The sequence below is a fragment of the Pterocles gutturalis genome, unplaced genomic scaffold, assembly GCF_000699245.1.
Source record: "Pterocles gutturalis isolate BGI_N339 unplaced genomic scaffold, ASM69924v1 scaffold12078, whole genome shotgun sequence".
In the NCBI taxonomy this organism is placed as follows: Eukaryota; Metazoa; Chordata; class Aves; order Pterocliformes; family Pteroclidae; genus Pterocles; species Pterocles gutturalis.
The window spans coordinates 25249-47325 of NW_010125704.1; the positions used below are offsets into that span (position 1 = coordinate 25249).

At 43.4% G+C, this 22077-nt stretch overlaps 1 protein-coding gene across 1 annotated transcript in view; it reads left to right on the forward strand.

Annotated features, from left to right (window-relative positions):
• MAP4K5 (mitogen-activated protein kinase kinase kinase kinase 5) overlaps window positions 1-22077 on the forward strand; it is a 44994-nt gene that overhangs the window by 3954 nt on the left and 18963 nt on the right. The window contains exons 2-14 of the mRNA XM_010078677.1: window positions 9937-10027; window positions 10901-10965; window positions 12095-12150; window positions 13007-13054; window positions 13149-13191; window positions 14722-14794; window positions 15720-15851; window positions 16387-16449; window positions 17786-17867; window positions 18523-18639; window positions 18983-19061; window positions 20087-20145; window positions 21179-21243. Coding sequence (XP_010076979.1) covers window positions 9972-10027; window positions 10901-10965; window positions 12095-12150; window positions 13007-13054; window positions 13149-13191; window positions 14722-14794; window positions 15720-15851; window positions 16387-16449; window positions 17786-17867; window positions 18523-18639; window positions 18983-19061; window positions 20087-20145; window positions 21179-21243 — 938 coding nt within the window. The 5' untranslated portion in view covers window positions 9937-9971. The remainder of the gene's footprint in view (window positions 1-9936; window positions 10028-10900; window positions 10966-12094; window positions 12151-13006; window positions 13055-13148; window positions 13192-14721; window positions 14795-15719; window positions 15852-16386; window positions 16450-17785; window positions 17868-18522; window positions 18640-18982; window positions 19062-20086; window positions 20146-21178; window positions 21244-22077) is intronic.

Consider the following 22077-nt stretch of genomic DNA (forward strand, 5'->3'; position numbering starts at 1 on the left):
TTTTTTTTTTTTTTAGTTCTCTGGGATGTCTGCTGCCTCTGCAGGGTGGCTGGACTGTGCAGCAGCTTACTCTCTTTGCAGGAAGACATGGCTGTTCAAAAACTTCCAGATTTAAAAAAAAAAAAAAACAAAAAACAAAAAACAAACAGCTGCTCCCTGGTTCAATATTCTGACTAATTTTAAGGGTTTTGAATAGCTTTGTAGGACTGTGTTTGCACAGCACCATCAATTCCTGGACCAGGACAGTGTCAGAAGCTGTTGCAGCTCGCTCCGGCGGTCCCCAGGGGAGGGCAGCCCCTCCGAGGACAAGCACAAGCTTCCGTCAGACCGTAGGGCACAACTAGAAAAAGATCGGTAATAAGTTTCATGAGTTAGTCACCAGAGAAATAGACGTATGAGTTATATACAGCATCTTCTGGAGAGGAGGAGGAGGTGGCTCGTAGATGGGAATTCATTAGCAGATGGGAAAATAAGAGCTCCAAACTCAACACTTGATTAATACATAGAGGGGGAATTGGGAGCAGAAGACAAAAGACTCTGAAGCAAAAAATGCCCCAGAGGAGGTGAGGAATGTGTTGAATTAAAGCTGCAAGAAACTGCGCACAATAAGATGGCAGCGTTTTGGGAGACCTAGCAAAACTGCTGAAATGGCGGGCGGGTATTAATTGTTTTTTGGTCGTGTTACTCCCTCATCTGCCGCAGGTAGCGAGCGAGTTGGTAGGCAAAGAGGCTCCAATTTATAGCCAAGACTCCAATATTAATGCAGATTTTATTTCATCTGCTGTTAGCTTCCTTTGTCTCTTCTCCAGACAAAGGAAATAAACTCTCTACTTAGAAGGTTACAGTCACTAATTTATTTGAATTTTTGGACAGTACTCTAGATGTGCTACCGCAGTTACTTAAGCTGTGCTGCTAGAATCAAAATAGACAGTGTTTTTCACTTTTTTTGGCATAGACTTTGGAGAGCATTAGGCAAAAGTATTATGGCACGCTAATGACATTTCCCAGCATTCACTGAGTACAAATGCTTCAAATAATTTGGGAGCCAATTCTATTTCAGAAACTAATCCAACTGTACTCAGCAGCGTAGAAGCCAAAACCATCTGAAACACTGAAGCCACTTCCTTCTATGGGTTTAGCAGATGAATCCAGAGCGGAGTCTATACAGAGAGGTAACTATTTGCCAGTGTAGTTTTCTGCCACAGAACTTTCTCTCTGGGAAAGTGTGATAAACAAAATACTTTAAAATCTACTTACGTCCATTGTAAATACTGCTGTAGTGATAAATAGTGCCCTGGGAGATCTTTGACACCCAGAGGGCTGGCGGTAATCTGTTGTGCTCTGTGCCTTTTGCAAGGTTCCAGAAGAATCTCATTGCTGGGTTTAGTTTGGTCCAATTTTGTGTTTTCCAGCTGAGCTAACCTGTAAAGGCCAGAAGTAGCCACTTGCCTAGTTCAGGTGGGATCTTAAACTGGAGTTGGAACTGCTCAAGGGATTTTGTACAGGGGAAAATAGTCACCCAGAGGTGTGTACTACAGCGCGCAGTACATTGGAAGCCAGGTCTGGTTCGTTACGTTTGGTTTGTATCTCATGGTTCAGATGCGGAGACTGATACTCCGCGTAGGAACACAGCCGCGGGGCTGAGTCAGGCTGCGGTGGAGGTTTGTCGTCTCTGGACCATGACTGCAGCACAGTGGAGTCCAGGGTGGTTTGGGAACTGAAGAAGGGTATTTTGGCAAGGCAGCCCGATTCTCTGTGTAATAAATTCCCTAGGGATGCTGTGAGCTGTGGAGGAGAACAAGACTGAGGCTTATTTAAACTAAACCTGCAGGGGTTGAACTGTAGTTTGCAGCGCCTGGGGTTGAAGAAATATGAAAATAACTTCTCGGTACTGCTTATACCTTTGCTGCCTTGCGGTGCGTAACCTGGTCGGGCTTGGGATCGTGTCCTTTTTGCACAGCAGTTCAAATAGATGCAGGTTCAAATAGATGCAGGTTTTACGCACTAAACAGCGGCTGGTCAGCCCCTGCCAGAAGCCCTCGCTTCTGATTCCTGCGCTCGTTTGCTGGCTGCCACCTCCTGTGCCATCAGCCTGGCCTCACCGTAGCCTGGGGGACACCAGCACCAGTCTGTTGGAAGAAGGTGGGTGTGCAGCTTGTTCCAGCACTGCTGCGTCTGTCCAGCAGTTACCCAGAGCAGAACACCTGAGTTTCCAAGGGTGCCGGAGCCGTTCAAGCCTGGACATCGCCTTGTGCCGTGCCACGTCCTGGGTGGTACTGCTGCGCCCGCACAGCTGCTCAGCCTGCCTAGGAAGCAAAACAAAGACAGCGTGGTCTTTTAGTGTGGAGTGCCCAGCATTTTAATTAAATTCTTGAAATCTGGTCTAATTTTACTTTGCATGCTTATATTGCATGTATAACCTGCTGTTCTTCTTTCAGAAATGTGTGTATCCAGAGTGAGTGAGCTCATGTTTCCATGGAGTGTAAGCTTTCACTTACAGCACAGGGTTTTTGGGATGAAGAAGGTGTGATGGGTTAGCCCTTGGCTAGGGGCCAACTCACACACACCCGCTCACCCGAGGATGGGGGAGGGAATTAAAGGGGTAAAGGGAAAAAAGTACTCGCGGGTTGAGATAAGAACAATTTAATAACTGAACTACAATAATATTGAAAGTAATACTATATACAAATGAGTGATACACAGCAACTCTGCCCCCTCACCCGATGACCACGGCTCAGCCTGTTCCCAGCTAATGATCCCGGAGCAGGGAGAGTCCCGAAACCGCACTCAGGGAACGGAGAGAACAGTCCAAGCGTCTCAGACCCGGAGCTGACCGGGGTGGGGGGGGAAGGCCTTGGGAGAGCGACCACCTGGAGCGAGATGACCCGGAGCAAAAGAGATCCGGAACCAAAAGGGTCCTCACCTCTATCCTGGGCATGACGGCTACGTTATGGAATAGATTATTGGCCACTCTGGGTCTTGATCCTGAACCTAAGATCAAATCCTGGGCTGGTCACTGGGGCTGTGCTCCCTCCCAGCTTCTCCTGTTTGCAGACAGCCAGAGAAGCTGAAAGACCTTGGCAGCCGCGTAAACATCACTTGTTATCAGCTTTCTTCTGAGCACCAATCCAAACCTCAGCCTCTTGCTGGCTATGATGAAGAAAGTGAACTCTGTCTCAGCTGAACCCAGGACAGAAGGCCAGCAGAAGGGGTTGCGGGGAGGAAGGAGGTGTTAGGAGTAGGAAAGAAGCTGACAAATGACACATTTCAGCTGGAAGGTAATGCAGAGTGTGACACTTGGGGTGAAGGTAGGTTGCTGAGGGGTACTTGAAATTACGATGATGCTCCACTTGACAAAATAGATGAAGCAAAATATCAGTAGTGAGATGGCAGTGGGAGAAGGGAGAGTAAAGATGGGATCATGGAAGGCTGAGATGTCCAACAGTGAGTAGATAAGGCAAAGAGAGGAAAAGAGATGAAAGTATTAGGGAATATGAATATAGATTATATGATGGCATGGCTGCTCATGAGTAGGATCCAAGCAGGGCAGAAGAGAACGTACATGGGGAAATTGTTTCTGGTGTTAGACCAGTCACTCCAAGCACTTGTGTGCTGCTTACTGCAGAGCTCGTGCTGCTGTGGCCCCACGTCACCATCGGTGATATTTTCTATCAGTCGAGAGATAATCGGTACCATCAGTGGTTAGCAGCTGGCAGCTAGATGCCTGGCAATAAAATTTGCTGGTGGAAACATCATTGTTTCCAAATAACAGTTTCCTGCTTGGAATCAAGTTTCTGAGCTTCACGTTTGGGGAATTTAAATTCTTTCTGTCAGACTGCAGGTTTCCTTATGTCCCAAGAAAGAGGTATGGATAAAACAGCTCAGATGCTTGAATGCAGTTTAAATTACTCTCCTTCTTAAAGATGTGAAACTTGAAAAGGATTGTTCTCAGTTTTCAGAATGGTTGGTAAAGAGCAATGCAGGTCTGCAGGGTGGTGAAGAAGACAGGGGTTTGGTACGTGTCAGAGCTGTGGGGTGGGATGCTACAGTGATGCCTTGCATCCTCTCCACATTTCCAGAAATATTTTGGGGCTGTTGTTCAGTCACATGGTGTGTCAAGCTCTCTGAATGGGGACTGGAAAATGTTAATGAGGGTAATGGGGAAAGACTGGCAGCAAAACTCTGATCTCAGCAGAAGCCTGTGTGTTGGGAAAGCCATCCCTTTCTTCAGCAGAGATGAAACCCTCACTGCGTGCAGGAAGGTGGTTTGGAGTGACTGGAGAGAGCTGGGGAGCATGGGGATGTCTGGAAATCAGCCCAGAGGAGATGATGACCTGTAGATCCTAGAACAATAGTATTGTTTAGGTTGGAAAAGACCTTTAAACCATCAAGTCCAACCGTTAACCCAACACTGCCAACTCCACCGCTAAACCATGTCCTTAAGTGCCACATCTACCCGTCTTTCAAATCCCTCCGGGGATGGTGACTCCACCACTTCCCTGGGCAGCCTGTTCCAATGCTCAGCAACCCTTTTGGTGAAGATATTTTTCCTAATATCTGAGGTAAACCTCCCCTGGAGCAACTTGAGGGCATTTCCTCTCGTCCTGTCACTTGTTACTTGGGAGAAGAGACACCACCTTGCCACAGCCTCCTTTCAGGGGTTGCAGGGAGTGATATGGTCTCCCCTCAGCCTCCTCTTCTCCGGTCTGAACAACCCCAGTTCCCTCAGCTGCTCCTCATCAGACTTGTGCTCTGGGCCCTTCACCAGTTTCATTGCTCTTCTTTGGACCTGCTCCAACACCTCAGTGTCTTGTCGTGAGGGGCCCAAAACCAAACACATTATTCGAGGTGTGGCTATTGCTTGGCTGTGGAGTTTGTAAACTGGGACGAATGGTTTCTGCAGAGTTGTCACTCCCATGGGACTTCCTCTCCATGTGTGGGAGCTCAAGTTGTTGACATAAAAAACATTTGAGGAATGGTCCCTGCCAGGGTGACAGTCGCTTCTGCTGACTCCAGAGGCAGGAGTCTCTTGGTTCATCCTTCAGCGCCCCGTACAGTGGTGTCCACCCGCTCCAGTTGCTCAACGGCATCTCGCTTCTAAGCAACAAATGTTAATTATAGTGTTAAAATTCCCAACTCTGCAAAGCATCCACAGCCAAGCTCCCCAGAGAGGCTTGGCAGGTAGGCTTCGGAGCACCCATCACACCTCCTGCCAGGCAGCCTGCTGTGTCCTGCTGGCATGTTGGGGCCCGTGCGGACGGCGCACTGAGGGCAGGAGTGCTGGCAGGCTGGCCGGCACCTTGAACATCTCGCCTCTTAATCAGTGCTTCTGTCCCACCCGTCGGTGACACCGTGCATGTCTCCGAATGCCGTCAGTTCCCTCCTCCCAGTTGCGGGCAAGCCCTGGACGCTGCCCGGCCCGTCCCTCCCTCTGTTCCCGCACGGCACCATCCCTGTGATGCAGTGCTGAAATAATGCAGAATAAACCAATTTAAACCAGTAACTATTAATTTCTTCCCCGAGGAGCCTTTTGGACAACAATCGGTGACACCGTGCATGTCTCCGAATGCCGTCAGTTCCCTCCTCCCAGTTGCGTGCAAGCCCTGGACGCTGCCCGGCCCGTCCCTCCCTCTGTTCCCGCACGGCACCATCCCTGTGATGCAGTGCTGAAATAATGCAGAATAAACCAATTTAAACCAGTAACTATTAATTTCTTCCCCGAGGAGCCTTTTGGACAACAAAGTGATTCACAGCAGACCCAGGAGGAGTTGTGAGAGGTGGCGATGGGTCTTTTTGCAGGATGGGACCACTGAAAGCAATCAGTGAAGCAGATGAAAATATGACCAGGAATAAATGTGCTTAAAAACCATCAAGGTCAGGCGTGCTCAGAAGACCCAGGAGTGCTGTGTGGTAGGCACTGGAGCCATCAACGCCTTCCCACACTGCAGAGTGGGGTGTGTGGATCCAGGAGACACATGCTCTCCGTCTAGGATGACTTGGCAGGACATCTGTCCATACCAGTTCCACGTAGGTGAGAAGCAGGGTCTGCAAATAGAATAATTCCCTAGTGCTAATGGGCCATCAGTTTTCTCCATGCTCTCCTGTTTCAATGTGGATTTAGGTTGAATTTACCAGGCCTTGCTCTGCTTCGCTTCTGAAATCTGACCCGATCCCATCACACAATGATCGGAGTTTCGGCAGCGCTCCTCCCTGCCAGCTGTGCTGGAGAACAAGCAGCTGGTTGTGCCAAGCAGAGCAGCCTCGGCTGCGCGCCGGGATGGGAGGAGAATATTCCGTTGTACCGCTCTGCTGTGTCCTGTGTGGCTCGCTGCAGAGGTAAAATTACATAATAGTAGCAAGCTGCAGTGACTCACCATGCCGCTCGTGTGATTTACAGCGGCTCCCTAAACGATGTTTTTGCGCAGCATGCCACATAACCCATAATTGCAAACATGTGAGTAGACAAAAAGTACATTTTTCCAATTCCGCGTTATTTCGCATCAAGCAAGCTTTGATGACTAAAGCAGATGAAAATCTCTTTGTATGGGTATATTGTCACCTTTGATCCGATTCTTTTTGTCTTGCTGTCTCCCTCTCGACAAAGTATTTTCTACAAATTCTTTGTCTTACTGTCTTCTTTTTTTTTTCATGCTATCCAAGGATATTTAATTTTTGCCCTGTTGCAGCGTCTCTTGCCAAGATTAATACTCCAGCTGCCTGGAAACTCTGAATTCCTTTGTTTTGAATTAATTCTTGTCGTCTTCAAACGACTATACATCTTCTTTCCTATCTCTGTCTGATCTTTCAGAATAATTTTCTGCATATTTTAGCCAAACTTTTCTCACGGATACTTCTCCTCTTCTTTCCATCTGTTTGCTACTTCTCTGTCAGCTCCCTGTCTGTATTCAGCCTGCACCCCTCTTTCCTCTCTCAAATCTTTTTTTAATTTTTCTGTAGGCATCCTCATTTCTTGCACAGATTCTTCATTTATTAATTGCAAATCAAGAGATCACCTTTTCTGTCGTCCTCTCCTACAGGCAGGATCAGCCCCAGTCACTCCTGCTGGGTACTTGTGCAGCATTTTCTTCATTTTTTTTCACTGGTGGGGAATTTCACAGCTTCCCATCCCTTCGAGTTCAGTGCTGCGATGTTATTCTGGTAGGAAAAGCTTTTCATCTCTACAGGGAGTGTACGTTAAGGCAATTTAAGTCCATTGCTAATTGTCTTACCATAAAACTGGAGAACAGATTATCCTTTCTCCCCCCCTTCCCTGCTATCTTTTATGTGCATGAAGGTTGTTCTCTTTTCTGCTGTCAGTCTTTTTCTAGCCCAAATCCCCATATTTCCTTCTCTTTTCCCCCATTAGTCATGGTTCCTAGAACTTGCATTCCTAGGCAGCCCCGGTGATGTGCTATCGATGGGCAATTCCAGCTGCTGCCTGCAAGGTTTTGCTGTTTTGGGAATGCTTCTTGATCGCGATTTTCACATGTGAGCTTTGCTGCAGTGCTGCTTCTGCCCTCTCAAAGATTCTTGGGTTTGAAGATGGCAGTTGAAGACGAGAGCATGGATGTTGGGCGTTCAATACCCTCAACTTGCGGACGTAGCGTTGGAGAAGGACAGTACCTTCTTTGGTGTGGGGTGAAGGCTTTTGCCTTCAAAATTGCTTAGATTTGTCTTTCTTGAAAAACTTCAGTAGTTTTAAAATGCTCCAGTGAGTTATCTGTGAGTGTTCAACAATTTCCCTCGGGAAATTTGTCAGAGAAATGGGAGGAATGAATCCATCTGATTCAAAATCAAGAATCCTTTACTCATTGTAGTCATTTCTAGGCAGGGTGCATGAATTTAAGCAAAGTTGTAGCTGAAAGGTAACCCATTGAGCAAGCGCAGTGTGAAACCCGTGCTACGTTTATGGAAATCGTGTTGCCTTTTCTTTTTTTTTAATTATTTAAAAAAATACTACTTGTGTTTAAAAAAAGACTCGTGACATTTGAAACTCTTTTCCTAATGTTTTCCTGCCCTGCTGAAGTGTTTCTTCGTACAATTCAACTTCAAGAGGCCCTTGAGGATTTACCAGAATCAATCAGGGATGTATTCATCCAAGTGTGTTCCCTCCTACCTTTGTATTTCGTCATTATTTTCTTGAGTCTGGTGGTCATTGAGGCGTAAAGGTTGTGATCATTTGGAAGTGGTTATATCAAATTGGCACTTCTTTTGTGATATCACTAAATATCTTCTACGTACCGGTGTACGTATGGAGAGCTGGGGTTTGCAAAGGGCTGGTGAGTGCCGTGGGTCCATACACCAGTACCGGCTGCGGTGGGTCCTGCCCGCACCAGTGACAGTGTTGCTCTGGGAACTTGCTTCAAAACACAGCAAATAAACACATCTAGTTTTAAAGAGGTTATTAAGAATATTAGCTGTGCTGTTGCTTGTTAAATAAACACGTGAAGAATCCAAAGAGAATTTACAGCAGTGCTTGAGACCTCTTGGACTTGTCAAAATCATGTAAATTAAGGGAAGCAGAACAAAGCAGAACATGTTTGCTGGGTTGTGCATCCCTGACTTTGATAGCAGGAGGTAACTTTTACTAGTGAAACTTTAAAAGCAAACATACAAAGCCATTTTTTCCTTGAGAGAACGTGGTACCTACCATACTGTCTGGAGCAACATTTTACCTAAAACCTTGATCTAAATTCTAGTCTTTAGTGTCCTACAAGCTGTTACAGAAGTTTTGTTCATGCCAAAGGAAGAATAAAAGTATATCTGTGCATGGTCACAGAGAAGGCACATGCCTGGGATGGCCTAATAGGGTGATTTTTGGGATGTTGCTCTTCTGAGGGAGGCTGTCAGGCTGTGCTGATGTTGTTTGATGTGTCGCTGCTGTTCAGGTTGTCAGCCAGCCGATATGTCCCTCCGGAGCTGGGCTGGGTGTAAGCCTGCCCTGAGCTTCAGCTGCGGTCTTTCAACTCTGGATTCTGGGAAGAACATCCTCTCTTTGGAAATTCTCTCAGTGGGATTTAATAAAAGTATACCAGTGTTTATCCTAGCTCTCAGGTATTTTAGTTTGCTTCATTGCATCTATAATTTTTATTTTTTAGTTTATGACAGCTTTTACCCTTTTAAATTAAAGAGGCAGAAACATGTGAGGCTCTTGCTCTAGCCCTAATATATTTTTCAGCATAATTTTTTTTTTTTTTGCAAAGGATGTTTAAAATGTGCAAATGTGCTTATGTAGCTGTCCTCATCCCAAAATGCACTGATAAGAGTGCTGAGGACTCTCTGCTTCTCTTCTGAGTCAGCGGTGGCTGAGTGGGTGTGCGGACCATATGCTCTATCGGAGACGTTTTGGATGAAATGCTTTTAATAAAGAGCCTGTGGTATGTGATCTCTTCTGGTTTCAGGCAGGGGACTCTGCAGTTAGTTTGCAGTGATTTCTCCTTCTGTCACTTGGACCCTTGTGCTGTGAGCACCAAGTGTGTCCCCATAAAGCCAAATCGGCTCCAGCTGGGGCTGTCTGATGGCTGTACGGGGGCTGCTCCGGAGTTTCCTCGTGGGCTCCCATCCTGCTCCCATCCTACCGTGGGCTCCCGTCCTACCGTGGGCTCCCTCCGCTTCCTTTTCAAAGCGCTCTCGGTGCGTGCTGAGCTGTTTGAACAGATGGATCGTGTCCAGGCCACCAAGCCAGCCCTCCTCTGTTGGACTTCAAGAAATATCTTGTGATGTGTCTCATGCAAAGCATTGTAATAAAGAGTGGAAACAGAAAGGATGGTGTGTGTAGGTGACTCTTGCTGAGCAGGCGGGTGTGCTGGAAAGCCCTCGTGAAAGGCTTTGCGATTCTCCAGGTCCGTGGCGTGTTTTTAAGAGTGACGTGCGTACCTTCCGTCTCTGAATGTTCAGTTGCGTGTAATGTAGCTGTGACTGCTTCTTGTTTTTCAGGAGATGACTTTTCCTTGATACAGCAAGAAATATATATGGTTAAAGAATGCAAACATTGCAACATAGTCGCCTATTTTGGGAGCTATCTCAGGTAAACCTCACTTCTTCTATCTGCATTTCTGCTGGTTCTTTCCTAAGACAATGCTCGGTCTGGTTTAGCACTTACATCCTCTCTCAGCGTTCTTCTCTAGGTTGAATTCCCTTTGATTCCCAGTTGGCCTTAAAAAAAAAAAAAGTGACTAATACTTTGTTTTCTCTGCTGGCCAGAAGGCTGGAATATTTTTATCACTAGGAACAGAAAGAAACTTTTCCCCTAGAGACTCTTGCAACATATCCAATCCTGCTCACTTGTGGGGCAGATTTTAAACATTTATCACTTTTAATATAAAAGTAGCTCATTATTTATCACGAGCAGAATTTTATTTAATATTTTATTTAATGGTAGTCTTGCGTGCTGTGGGAGTATAGGCAGTGAGTTGTAAGAGCAAAACACTAAATCTGAGCTGCTGGTAATAATATTTTTCATCATTCTGGTGTAACAGATGCGACGTTCTGAGAGGCAGAAACAAGGTGATGCCAGCTGGCTGCATCTTCAAGTGCACACGTTAAATGTTATACAGAGAGCTGGGGAATATTTTCCATTTCTGTGGAACTCTGCCATTTATCAATTGGTTCGGTGGGAATATATATCACCGCTTTGCCTGTTGGGTCTTTTTCTATGAGGCTTCATCTTTAGGTTTCTTGGAGGGCTGCATTTTTTAAGTAATCTGTACAGCCCAAATGGACGTCAACTGGGACCAAATGGCTAAAATTCTAAATTTCCAGTACCCTTTTTGGAGGCCCTGTATTTTTAACAAAAAGTGATCAAGACCAGTAGAAAATACTTTAAATAATCATTATTAACCCTGTTCTGTATACAGATCAGTCAGCTTCTGATGCCTGTGTTTTCACTTTCTCTCGATAGCCGTGAAAAGCTGTGGATATGCATGGAATACTGCGGTGGAGGATCCCTCCAAGATATTTACCATGGTACTTGGAAACTTATTTTAACATTTCTACCTTTTGGAAGCTTTCTGCAAAGAAGAAAAATAAATAATAAGCAAACTAACGGGGAATGGTTGGTACTGGCTGGGCACTGAACATGTTTTTTCTTAGGGCATGAACAGTGTCTTTTAACTGCAGTCAACAGATTGTGTTGAGAGCACTTCTCAAATATGGTGTTTGTCATTTTGGGGTAATACTCTAGGGCAGAACATGCTTTATTTCGTTATTTTTCTCCACCATGCTGACCCAAAGAGCTTGAGATGTTCCAGTGGGAAGCTCTCCAGCAGCTGCAGTGGCTGTACGCTGGGAGCTCGCCCGGGTCTTGGCTCCTCTCAGCCCGTGTCTCTGAATGCCATGTGCAGAAGCAGGTTGTCTGCTTTCTGAAGGAGTGGAAAAAAGACCCCTGAAAAAATTCACAACCAGAAATCACGCTAATTGCATATGGAGACTGTACATGGTGTGAGGAAGCAGGTTTTTACTGGAAAATCTCTACACTTGATCCTTAAGGGGTAGGAAGAACTTGTTGTTCTTGCTGTGGTGCAGTACCGTATCACTCTTTTATTGTTATTTTCCCTCTCTGAGGTTTCATCTAGAGTTGTTGATTCTGCGAAGGATTTATTGGAGTTGTTGGAAAAGCAGTCTGGGGACTTGCTCTGCCTTTAAATGATAACAGGGAGTTTTCAAGTACCAGGACTCTTTGTGCTTTATTTTTCAGCCAGTTAGTACAAATAGCTTTAAAACAATTCAAAGTCTCATAGGCCCCTAGTAGAGAACATCGCTGTATCTAATATAAAAAAAAAATCAGCAGAAGTCACTCTGATTGTTTTTTACCTTCCTCAGAATACAGGATATTACATTACTACAAAATCACTTGTAAAATAATAATTAGATTTCTGTCAAAACAGGTTTTCTTCTCGCTGTGGGTATTGTCTTCTATTGTTGTGCTGGTTTTTTTACAGAAAGCCTTTCTGTAAAACCAAACAAACCCCTCTTTTCAGTTCACGTAAAATCGGTCTTGAACTTTTGCATGGACATACCACTTTTTTGGCTGCTTCACGTAATGTTTATGTTTTGTATATTGTAGACTTATGGACTTTTAAATCTTTATTTTCAGTAACGGGACCTCTGTCAGAGTTACAAATTGCATATGTGTGCAGAGAAACTTTACAGGTACGGTACTTCTGCAGGTATATGATGAAGTGTTTGCTCCAAGTACAGAAATAGATACAGAAGAGGATTTCAGAAAGTGCTGCAGTACCATCACTGACATTTGTAGGCACTGGGAATCTGGCTGAAACCAAAGAACCAGAGTTACTCTGTTAGCTTCCATATTGTAAAAAAAAAAAATTAGCAAGAAAATCCACTAATGTAGTGGAAATATTTGCTTAAAACCATTGCCAGAGCAGCTTCTGTGCTGTAATTTGCCAAGGAGTTCACACCAGAGTAGACATCTGTGCGGATCCCACTGCAGGACCAAAATGCTGAGCCTCTGTCCTGCTCCTGTTTCTTCGGTCAGCCGAAGTTTCAGGGAAACTGTGGCTAACACAGGGATTTAGTGCAGTAGTTTGGGAGAAATTTTTGAACCTTCTTGCAGAAAACAGCTCATACCTAGTGGGCAAGGGGTAAGTAGCCAAGTCATGGAGGGGAAAAAAAAAAGCACATTTTAAACTGCCTGCTTGATCTGGGGCAGTAAATTGTAATAATTTGTAGAGGAAAAACTCTGCAATGAGATGGCTGAAATTCTCTTTCATTTTGCGATTGCTAATAACTGTAGAAATACAGAAATAAGATGATGCAGGCAGCTTGTTTCTTAAAGGAACTTTTCTTTCCCTGCTCCTTGTATCCATGAATTACGTGAGAGGATCACGGGGATGCACGCCTCTCCCTGAAGCGGTGGCTTAACTGGCTGCTGCCAGAGGCAGGGGTGTAGACCCGTAAAAAAGAAAATAAAAATTTTTAAATGGCACTGGCTTTGTAGTGTGTTTACAAATGGCAAAATGATGTGTTGTGTCTCGTTTATTTCCAGGGTCTTGCTTATTTGCATATGAAGGGCAAAATGCATAGAGATATAAAGGTAACTTGGAACTTGGAGAAACTTATCTTAAACTTTCTAATACAGAAAAATATTCCTGATAAAGATGTTTAACTTTCTATGTATTATGTTTTAGGGTGCAAATATTCTACTAACAGACCATGGAGATGTCAAATTAGGTAAGTTGCCTGAATTGAATAATAAGACAGAAAGCAAATGGGAATGTTTTAATTTGATCGATCGAAAGCTACAGTACCAGCTGGGGTACTTTGATTTAGCAAGTTACTTTTAGCATTCCATTAAGACAAAAAAATAATCAGAATGTAGAGACCATGCCTTCCAAGAGGAGTATTCAGCTTTTGCAAGGCTTTGTTTTGCTTTGAACAGAACATACACAGCAAAGATGGAGCTTGCTGCAAATGATAATACAGCAGATCTCCTGTGTTGTTGCAGTCGGTTTATTAGATTCTGTTCTCTGTGGCATGAACCTTTTGGTGTTGCACTGTAGGATGTTCTTATTCTTGTTTGGGACAATAGTTGATGATAGAAAGTGCATATCCATGGGCTTGTGTACATACAAGTTTTGCATTCCATCGAGAAGTTACAGATAATTTATTTTTTCAACCACCAAGCCTTGAAGCCTCCCGTGTTTCCCTGGAACTGGCCAGGTTGGGGTTACCTGGATATCAACGGGTTTGTTCCGAGCCACGATGGCAGTTCTCCCTCCGACCCTCCAAGGATCCGCTGTGTGAGACAGCGTTTCCTGAGCCTGGCAGCCTGTGGAAAAGTGGGGATTGATCCTGGCTGTGCCTCTAGCCCAGTGTATAACGTTGGGCATTTCCACGCAGGTGGAGAAGAGGAAACTTTCCTCCTCCGCAAGTGCTCTGAGGTCTCCAGATGAAAACCCACAAGAGATCTGTATTAACTGCCTTCCTCCAGTGATGTTTTGCATTTAGCGGGGCACAAACAGGCTGAATCTCTTGTTATCTGAGTGTGCTGCCTTCAAAACCCAACGTTTACTCCCCTGTGGTGAACCAGGAGTGCTGTGCTAGGACAGGACGGCTTTTTAAAGAAGAAGAAGAAGAAAAAAAAAAATAAAACCTTGAAACTCGTAGGAGCTTCCACTAAATGCATTTAAGTTGGGTTATGCACTGATACCTTCCTTTTTGCCTGCTAAACTAGTTAGATTTGCCCTCCAGCTATCATACTACAAATGCTATAAAAATAAGAAGAACTGAAAAGATTTTTGGCTCTGCAAGACCACCTGATTATCTGCAGCTCTGAGAGCAAGGGGTGATTGTCCCCTAGACAGTCTCCAGAAATGAGAACAGATGGCCCCCCGCGTTTCCTCCATGAGTAACATAGGAATAGTCCTGCTTCCAAAGCATGATGCTATTTTTCCTCTCGAATATTAAATTAAATGGCCACTAAATTTCGTGAGGTTGCTTGGTTGCTGTATTGTGAGATGGAAAAATAGCTGGGAGAGGAACAGGATTCATGAGTGAGCTGTGTGTGGAAGCTAAGCTTTTCAATTTGAAGTTGTGTCAGTGAAGACATTAGCTGATCTCCTTATTAATCTTCAACTGAAGCTTAATGAATTTTAAATTTGAATGAGAAATGGGATTGTTCTTTCATAATATAGTACTTCCTAGCATAAAATGAAGTCTTAAAATGAGATTTTCTAAGTCTGTGATAATTTCATTTTCCAGCTGACTTCGGTGTAGCAGCAAAAATAACAGCCACCATTGCGAAGAGGAAATCGTTTATTGGTACCCCTTACTGGTGAGAAACTGCTTTGGTTGCTATGATTGTGTGCAAAGCTAAGTCTGTATTTATGCCAAGAATTCTAAAATCCACACGCTGAAGTATACACACATATTCTAAAATATATATAGCAATTGCATAAATTCTCTTTCATTAATTAAAATGCCTAAAACGTCTGGGAGGCACTGATTGTAGCTTATCTGTTCCTGTAACAGAAGCTACCTGATATTTGAGGCAAGATTGCTGTTTCTAACAAATTTATTAATGCAGAACATTCTCCCCTTTGTCTGGATACCTCATGGTCATTTAGTTTCTCAGTAACTTCTTACGCTTTTAGTGAATAAACTAAACAATGTCTTTGCAATTTCTGTGCAGCAAGAATTGTGAAAAAAACCAGATTTTAAACTATCTTTTAATCACCTCTACTGATTAATGTCTGTGCGAGGCAACACTGAATATGCAAATAGATCACTGTAAATCCTGAGCTGCGTTATGTATGCAAATTCAGCTGCTGTTAGTTTCCAGCATTACTGTGATGCAGTTCAGATGCCTAGGGCGGTATTCTTCCTATAGACTGAACACATATGTACAGCTTAATCCAGACAATGGCTTTTAATTGTTCGCTGTCCTCCTTATCCTGTTGGGGAAGGAGGACTGAGGGCAGGCAGATTAGCTGGTCATTAAAGCATTGCACCAGGAATCATGAGACTGGTTCTATTCCTAGCGCTGCCGTCCAGCCCGTGACCTTGGGCAAAACACATCACCTCTGTGTGCTTCTCCGCTCCCCTAATGCTGGGTGAGGGGAGGAGGGGGTCGGGCTTTTCCCTGAATTATGTTTTTTGGGGGGGTTTCTGCTCTAGGGTTACGTGCCACGCTTTGTGCCGCCCGCGTGCGGGCACTGTTCAGCTGGTGCTCTCAATGAACGATGCCTTTGCTTTTAAAGGATGGCCCCAGAAGTTGCAGCGGTGGAAAAGAACGGTGGATATAACCAGCTCTGCGATATCTGGGCGGTTGGCATAACAGCGATTGAACTCGCCGAGCTTCAGCCGCCCATGTTTGATCTTCACCCGATGAGGTCTGCTGGCCAGGGACCTTCCTTACCTCCAGGACCCTCTTCAGCCCCTGCAGGGACTGTTCTGATATAGCTTAACCTGCTCGGTAGCTCAGACCTGGAAACTCGCGCTAGGATTCCTTCATCAAACAGCTGCTTTCTGCGTGAGCTGTGTCTGTTTTTAAAACATCAGTCTGAAGCTAAATTCTTAAATTTAGAAATGAAACGATAACCAAATTTTTAAATATTTTTATTCCAAAACTTCACAGTGTCATCAACAATCTGATTAAGAACAGGTAGAGATTTACTGTCCAGTGATAGTAAATCACTAGAGAAGCTGGTGCCTTCTGTTTAAAAGGATTATGCGTGGCGATAAAAAGATTTTATTTAAAGATAAGAAAATCAACAGCTTTACTGTGTCTGTCCTCTAACACAGTATAGACTATAATCCAGTTTCACCAGTATGATTCTTACCATGAAAGTGTTAAAGTGTTTAGATATTAGGATGAAATTAATTATTTTTTACAGTATAATAACATTATTTTTCATTTACCTTTAGGGCTTTGTTTTTAATGTCAAAAAGTAATTTTCAGCCACCAAAGCTAAAGGAAAAACCAAAATGGTAGGTTAAACTCTTTCCTTTGTTCAATATTTTGTAGATAATGTGAAAAAACTCTTTGTCATTGAGGAGGGGAGGCAGTGAAAAATAGTGTGTGCTAGTTTTAAACTCAGGAACCTGAGAGGTGATTTCACGTACAGGAGTTTCACTGAGAAACAACTAGTTGTTTTTTATAGGTGTCTGAAAGCAAACAAGAGGGTTAAGGTCCAGCAGCAGGTATTTTCTGACATGCCAGAAAACCAGCAGTGTGGGACAGGACAGCCCTACCTATGTAAATCGATCCAGAGGGAAATGAGATCTCTCTTCTTCGATCCTCTTTGTACATTCCAGGAAAAAAAAATATATTTTTATCCTTTAATTCCAATTATAGGGCATTTGCCACTGTCAGTTCGACAGGTAATCGTTTAATCCTTCCATCATTTCTTTAACCTGTGGTACCTTCCCAGTGCCTGCAGGATTTGGTACCACACTTGCTAACATTGTAATTCTGAGACTCAAACCAATTCTGCTGTGCAGGATTTTTTACTCATGATGCTGCTGTACAGTCTTGAGGTGTTTGGGTGAGCAGATGTGCGCTACAGGAAGGGAGAAAACACTGCTAAGTGTATGTTTCCTGTATTGAAACTGCTCGGTGTGACCCCAGCCAACGCACTTCACTGCTCCAGTGCCGCCTTCTCAGATGCTGAGACTAGCAGAGGAAATGTGTTTTGTAACGTGACTTGAAATCAAGCAGCCTGGGGCTGATGCTGTCCCCAGAGAGGCACACTGACAGAAATACAACTGAGAGAAAAATGCTGGAAAAATTGTAGGTCCAGTTGTAGCATCAAGTCATAATTCGGATCTAAAAAGAGGTGATGTGACACAGTCACCGAGTTGTTCTGAAAATAATAATAAAGCATTTTGAACAGTAAGTTGAGGCTTTGTCTAGAACTTTGTATTTTATTTTCCTGCCTGTAGCCAAGAACAGTGAACTTGGCAGGTTTGCCTAGATCTTGAGATTGCTGGGTATATAATTCACAATTTTTATTTCTAATACCTAATTCCATAACGATTGAAAATGGAAAAAGTTGAAGTAACACTGTATGTGTTTGGTTTATTTTCTCTACCAAAACTTTTCTATGCAAGTTGCATGAATCAAATGTTTTTTCCCCTGTTTTGTTAACTTGGTAACGTAATTATTCAAACCTGAGCTGAGATACTTGGACAGCATTCTAATTTAGCACACCGATTTCCAATTTGTTTAGTAACTGTGTTAAAATAAAAAATATCTTTATAAAAAATAATAAAAATATCTTTATATCTTTAAAAAATTGAACCTAAAACCTCATTTTTCTTTAAGGTCATCAACATTCCATAATTTTGTCAAAATAGCACTTACAAAAAATCCAAAGAAGAGACCAACAGCAGACAGACTCCTTTCTGTAAGTGACTTGGAACATTTAATGACATCAATGAAAGATCTCTTGCTTCAAAGTGAGCAACAGATCAATAGAAAACCAAACTGGAAGAATTTTCTTTCTCTGATCTTACAACATGGGTGGTGAAATCTGAAGGAAAGAGACATTGGTCAGCTGTAGGAAGTAGCAAGATTTTGTTCAGTAGCAAGATTTTTATACAATTTTGGTAGGAAAAATGACAGAAATGTGCCTCATGCTGTTTTCAGCCTGTCCTTCCTGCAAGTGGGTGTTTCATCCTCTTGGGCTTAGCCTCATAGGTGTTGACCCTTCCTGTTACCCAAATAGAAAATGGATGTATTTAGTAGTTCTTGTGTCTATTTCTGCCTTCCTGAACCTGGCTGAACTACTCATGTTAAAAAACTGAAGTTAAGGTGTAACTGCTTGACTCAGAGTTTAACTTCCAATTAATAAATGGCCAAAAGTGTGGCATTCCCATGCTTACAGAGGGGTTAGGAAGTCTAGTGATCAAGGAGCCATTAAAGAAATAGTCAAGCCCCCAGAAAACAGAAATAGCCCCCGGAAAACGGGCAAAATTCAGTGACACTCTATATTGGATGTTTTTTAATGAACGTTACACATCAGTTGCATATTGTAACTTGGTTTTTTTCTGTGGTTCTAGCATAGCTTTGTAGGGCAGCCTGGTCTCTCAAGATCTTTAGCAGTTGAGCTGTTGGACAAAGTTAATAATCCTGAGAACCATCCACACTACAGTGAAGTTGATGATGATGATTTTGAGGTGAGAACATCTGATATTTTTTGTCTTTTTTGAATACTGTGCTTTGATTTGGGAATGTAAGATTGCAGTTTGACAGGCTCACTGCCCCAGCATTTTCAGAGCTCCGTTTTTAGAGCTGCTGTGCGGAGAAGCCTGGAAATACTGCCCCAGCGTTTGTCCCGCTTGTGCTGTGGGTATATAGGAAGATCCTGTGCACGGGTTGTGCAGGACTGGGACAAAGACGGTGCGTGTCACAGTGTGTGACTGCAGCAGCTATTCTTTCCCTTTGTTGGTTTGATTGTTGATTGAGACCCAACAGAAAGCCACACGACTTTTCTCAATTTTCTGTTTATAACCCTTACAGCCTCACTCCGTTATCCGCCATACAATTCGTTCTACCAACAGGAACATTAGGGCAGAAAGAACGGCGTCGGAGATAAACTGTAAGTTCCTAACGTGCTTTGCCCGGTTTGTGGTGTTGGTTTGCTTCTACCCATGGAGGACGTTGGTGTCATTCTTTTGTTGTATACTCTGGAAAGTCTCTTCTGCTGTTGGCACATTTGCGAAACAGAAGAAACGGCACATACACGTGGATCTTCAATAATATTTTTCCAAAACCAAAATTAATACTTGCATATTTTTCTGCTGTTTCATTCCATCTCATTGCTGCATCGTCATGTTTACATGGAAACCTTGCATGACCAGTGTAGCCTTCCAGCTCTGCAATTTCTGTCGGACCATGCAGCCTTAATTAAAACAGCAAAAGCACTAATAACACGCAAACATAAAAAAATAAGAGCGAGTTGATAATTAGGAGGGCATTTTTTCACATGAGTACATTCGGTGTCATGGTGTGATGAGAAAATATAGAAAAAAGTAGCATTTTGTGTTTGGCTGCACATTGTTTCAAGTTCATAAGTGAAACCATTTCTTGACCCTGATGGAGCACTTGTGATTGCACCAGCTGTCCTGATAGGGGTGTGTTTTCTTTTAATATAAGAAAAATTTTCTTTTCTTTTAAAATAATATTAATATAGAACTCAGTTGGGTCTAAGTTGAAATTATGAGGGTAGAAACAGTCTTCCTCTAGGTTTGGACAAATGCCTTTTGTACTGTAAATGGTATCCACTCCTCTGCATCACGTACGTGACGCTTTTCGGAAAGCGTTAAAAAGCCTCTCACTTCTCTTTCACATGCATTAAAAGTAACGTGTGGTTACCTAGTTATGCTTTGGTGTACCTTCATATAATGACTTGGTATTTACTTTTGGTCTGTTTCTTTCTTGTGGGTTTCACATTTGCAAATTGAAGCATTTAGACAATAAGTGATAGTCATATTTTATAGGCAAATTAAGTGTTGTGTACATAATATTTAAATGTGTTATGACGTGTGTTTCACTGCAGTGAATGCTGGAAGGGCACTAGTCTAATGTTGTGTGTATTAAAGTGGAAAATGTAATGTTTTGTAGTTGATAAGCTGCAGTTTGAGCCCCCTCTGCGGAAAGAAACAGAAGCTCGGGATGAAATGGTAAGGATGAGTTTGGTTTTTTTCTTCATTTATTGAAATTATAGTGTCTTCATTGTTTTGTGGTTCAACTCTAAGTAATATGTCTCTGAAGTATCAGGTCATGAGAAGACCACTCTTGGGCCCCAGACAATTGCCACATTTTTAAGAAAATGAATTGCCTTCTATGCTTTGAGCGGGGAGTCGTGCTCTGATGAAAAAAAACGACATGTGCCTATTAATTTGATAATGTGAAGATGCCGTTCTGCATTTGAGTCCCTGATCTTTCCATCATCGGGGTTTATTTGCTGCTTGTTTGTTGGAAGGCGGTCAGCTCGCATGCAGCCGGTTTTTCCCCTTGTGAGCTGCTGCTGTTTGTTCCAGCCCTCGGCAGTTTGTGCAGATCAGCTAATTAACGTTCTTCAGGATTACTATGTGCCTGTGTACACAAGGGCTCCGGTTTTTAATAAGTGTTGGGAATAGCAGCAGCTGCCGTTAATTTTGATTTGGAGACGATAGTGCTCAGCACTCCAGAAAAATCCCACTCCGGTTTTTTACAGCTGTAATTCCAGTTCGCCAGGTAGGTACAGGTTAATCTTTGTTTGAATGGGACTGATTAGATCTGTACACCTTGTTACCACTGAGGTCCCCTGGGTGCAGTGTCTGGTGACACAGGAATGCTCCCAGCCTCTGCCGATGGCATCTCGTAGGAGTTTGGAGGTGGCTGCAGTACATTCCCTTGCTAGAAGAGTGTCTTGGAAGTGCCCTGAGTGGAAAATAGGAGTTTTCACCATAAATTTTTGCTTTCATGTTACTTATTGCCACTTGATACCATTTGCAGGTGCTGCTTTTAAGTTTCAGTCTAAGAAAAAATAAGACATCTTTTCAATAGTTCCTTTATAATTAGATTGTAAAATATTATTTAACTTTCACAATTTTATTTTGGTGCTTATGGGTCATTCTGCAGGGCTTGGGAATCTCCCAGGCCTCTTCATGTGCTGTGGATAAGGTACTTCAGTTTAACAGGGAAGAAAAATGAAAATTTCTTCATCTCCAGGTTGTGGCAGCTGGCACTGACTTTGCTTCACATTGGAATCCTTTTGTTGATGGTGGAAGCAGCAAGTAAGTAGCGAGTTTAAAAACATCTTGTATTTTTGTGACTTGATACGAAAATACACTCTGAAAGAAAAATTGAGGTATGGTGGAAGATCAAACCGTAAGCCCCAATCCACTTTAATATTCATAAATTAAAGGAGATTTTACCCAGAGTGCAGTCCTCCTCCTGCAATTGCTTAGTCACTCTTTTGGGGAATGGTTTTTAATCTCTTTGAACCACAAACAGTAGTTTGCTTGAAATTTGTTGTAGCTCCCCAGTTGTAGATGGAAAGCGAAGTGTAAATGCACAGCCAGCACACAGAAATAACGCAGCCAAAATGAATTTTCTAAAGCAAAGCTGGTAACCTTACAAGGGCTGAGTTCAGGATCCGGCGCTGGGCTTGCACGTCTCTTCGGAGCCGCGGCTGCGGTTGTGACATCCTGTGGCAGAGCACGTTGGCGGGTCCTTGCAAGAAAAGGAAGGAGAAGGCAGTTCTGAAGATTTAGTGTTACCAAGTTCAGTACGACGGCTTCTGCTGCGGGCGTCCGATCAGTGTAATCGACAGTAGAGTCAGGCAGTGTTCTGGGATGTCAAGTTCAGTATGACGGCTTCTGCTGCGGGCGTCTGATCAGTGTAATTGACAGTAGAGTCAGGCAGTGTTCTGGGATGGAATGTTTTAGGTAAAGATATGCTGTAACTGATTTCCCCTGGGATAAAGCAGGGCTGAGGTGAGGGAGCACGACTCTGTCCAAGTTAGGACTGAATTTAATTTGCTGCAAACTACCGGAATCTGCCTTTAAAGGCAATCGTTGAATTTGCAGCGAGGAATACGGCAGCTCAGCCATACTGACTGATGCACA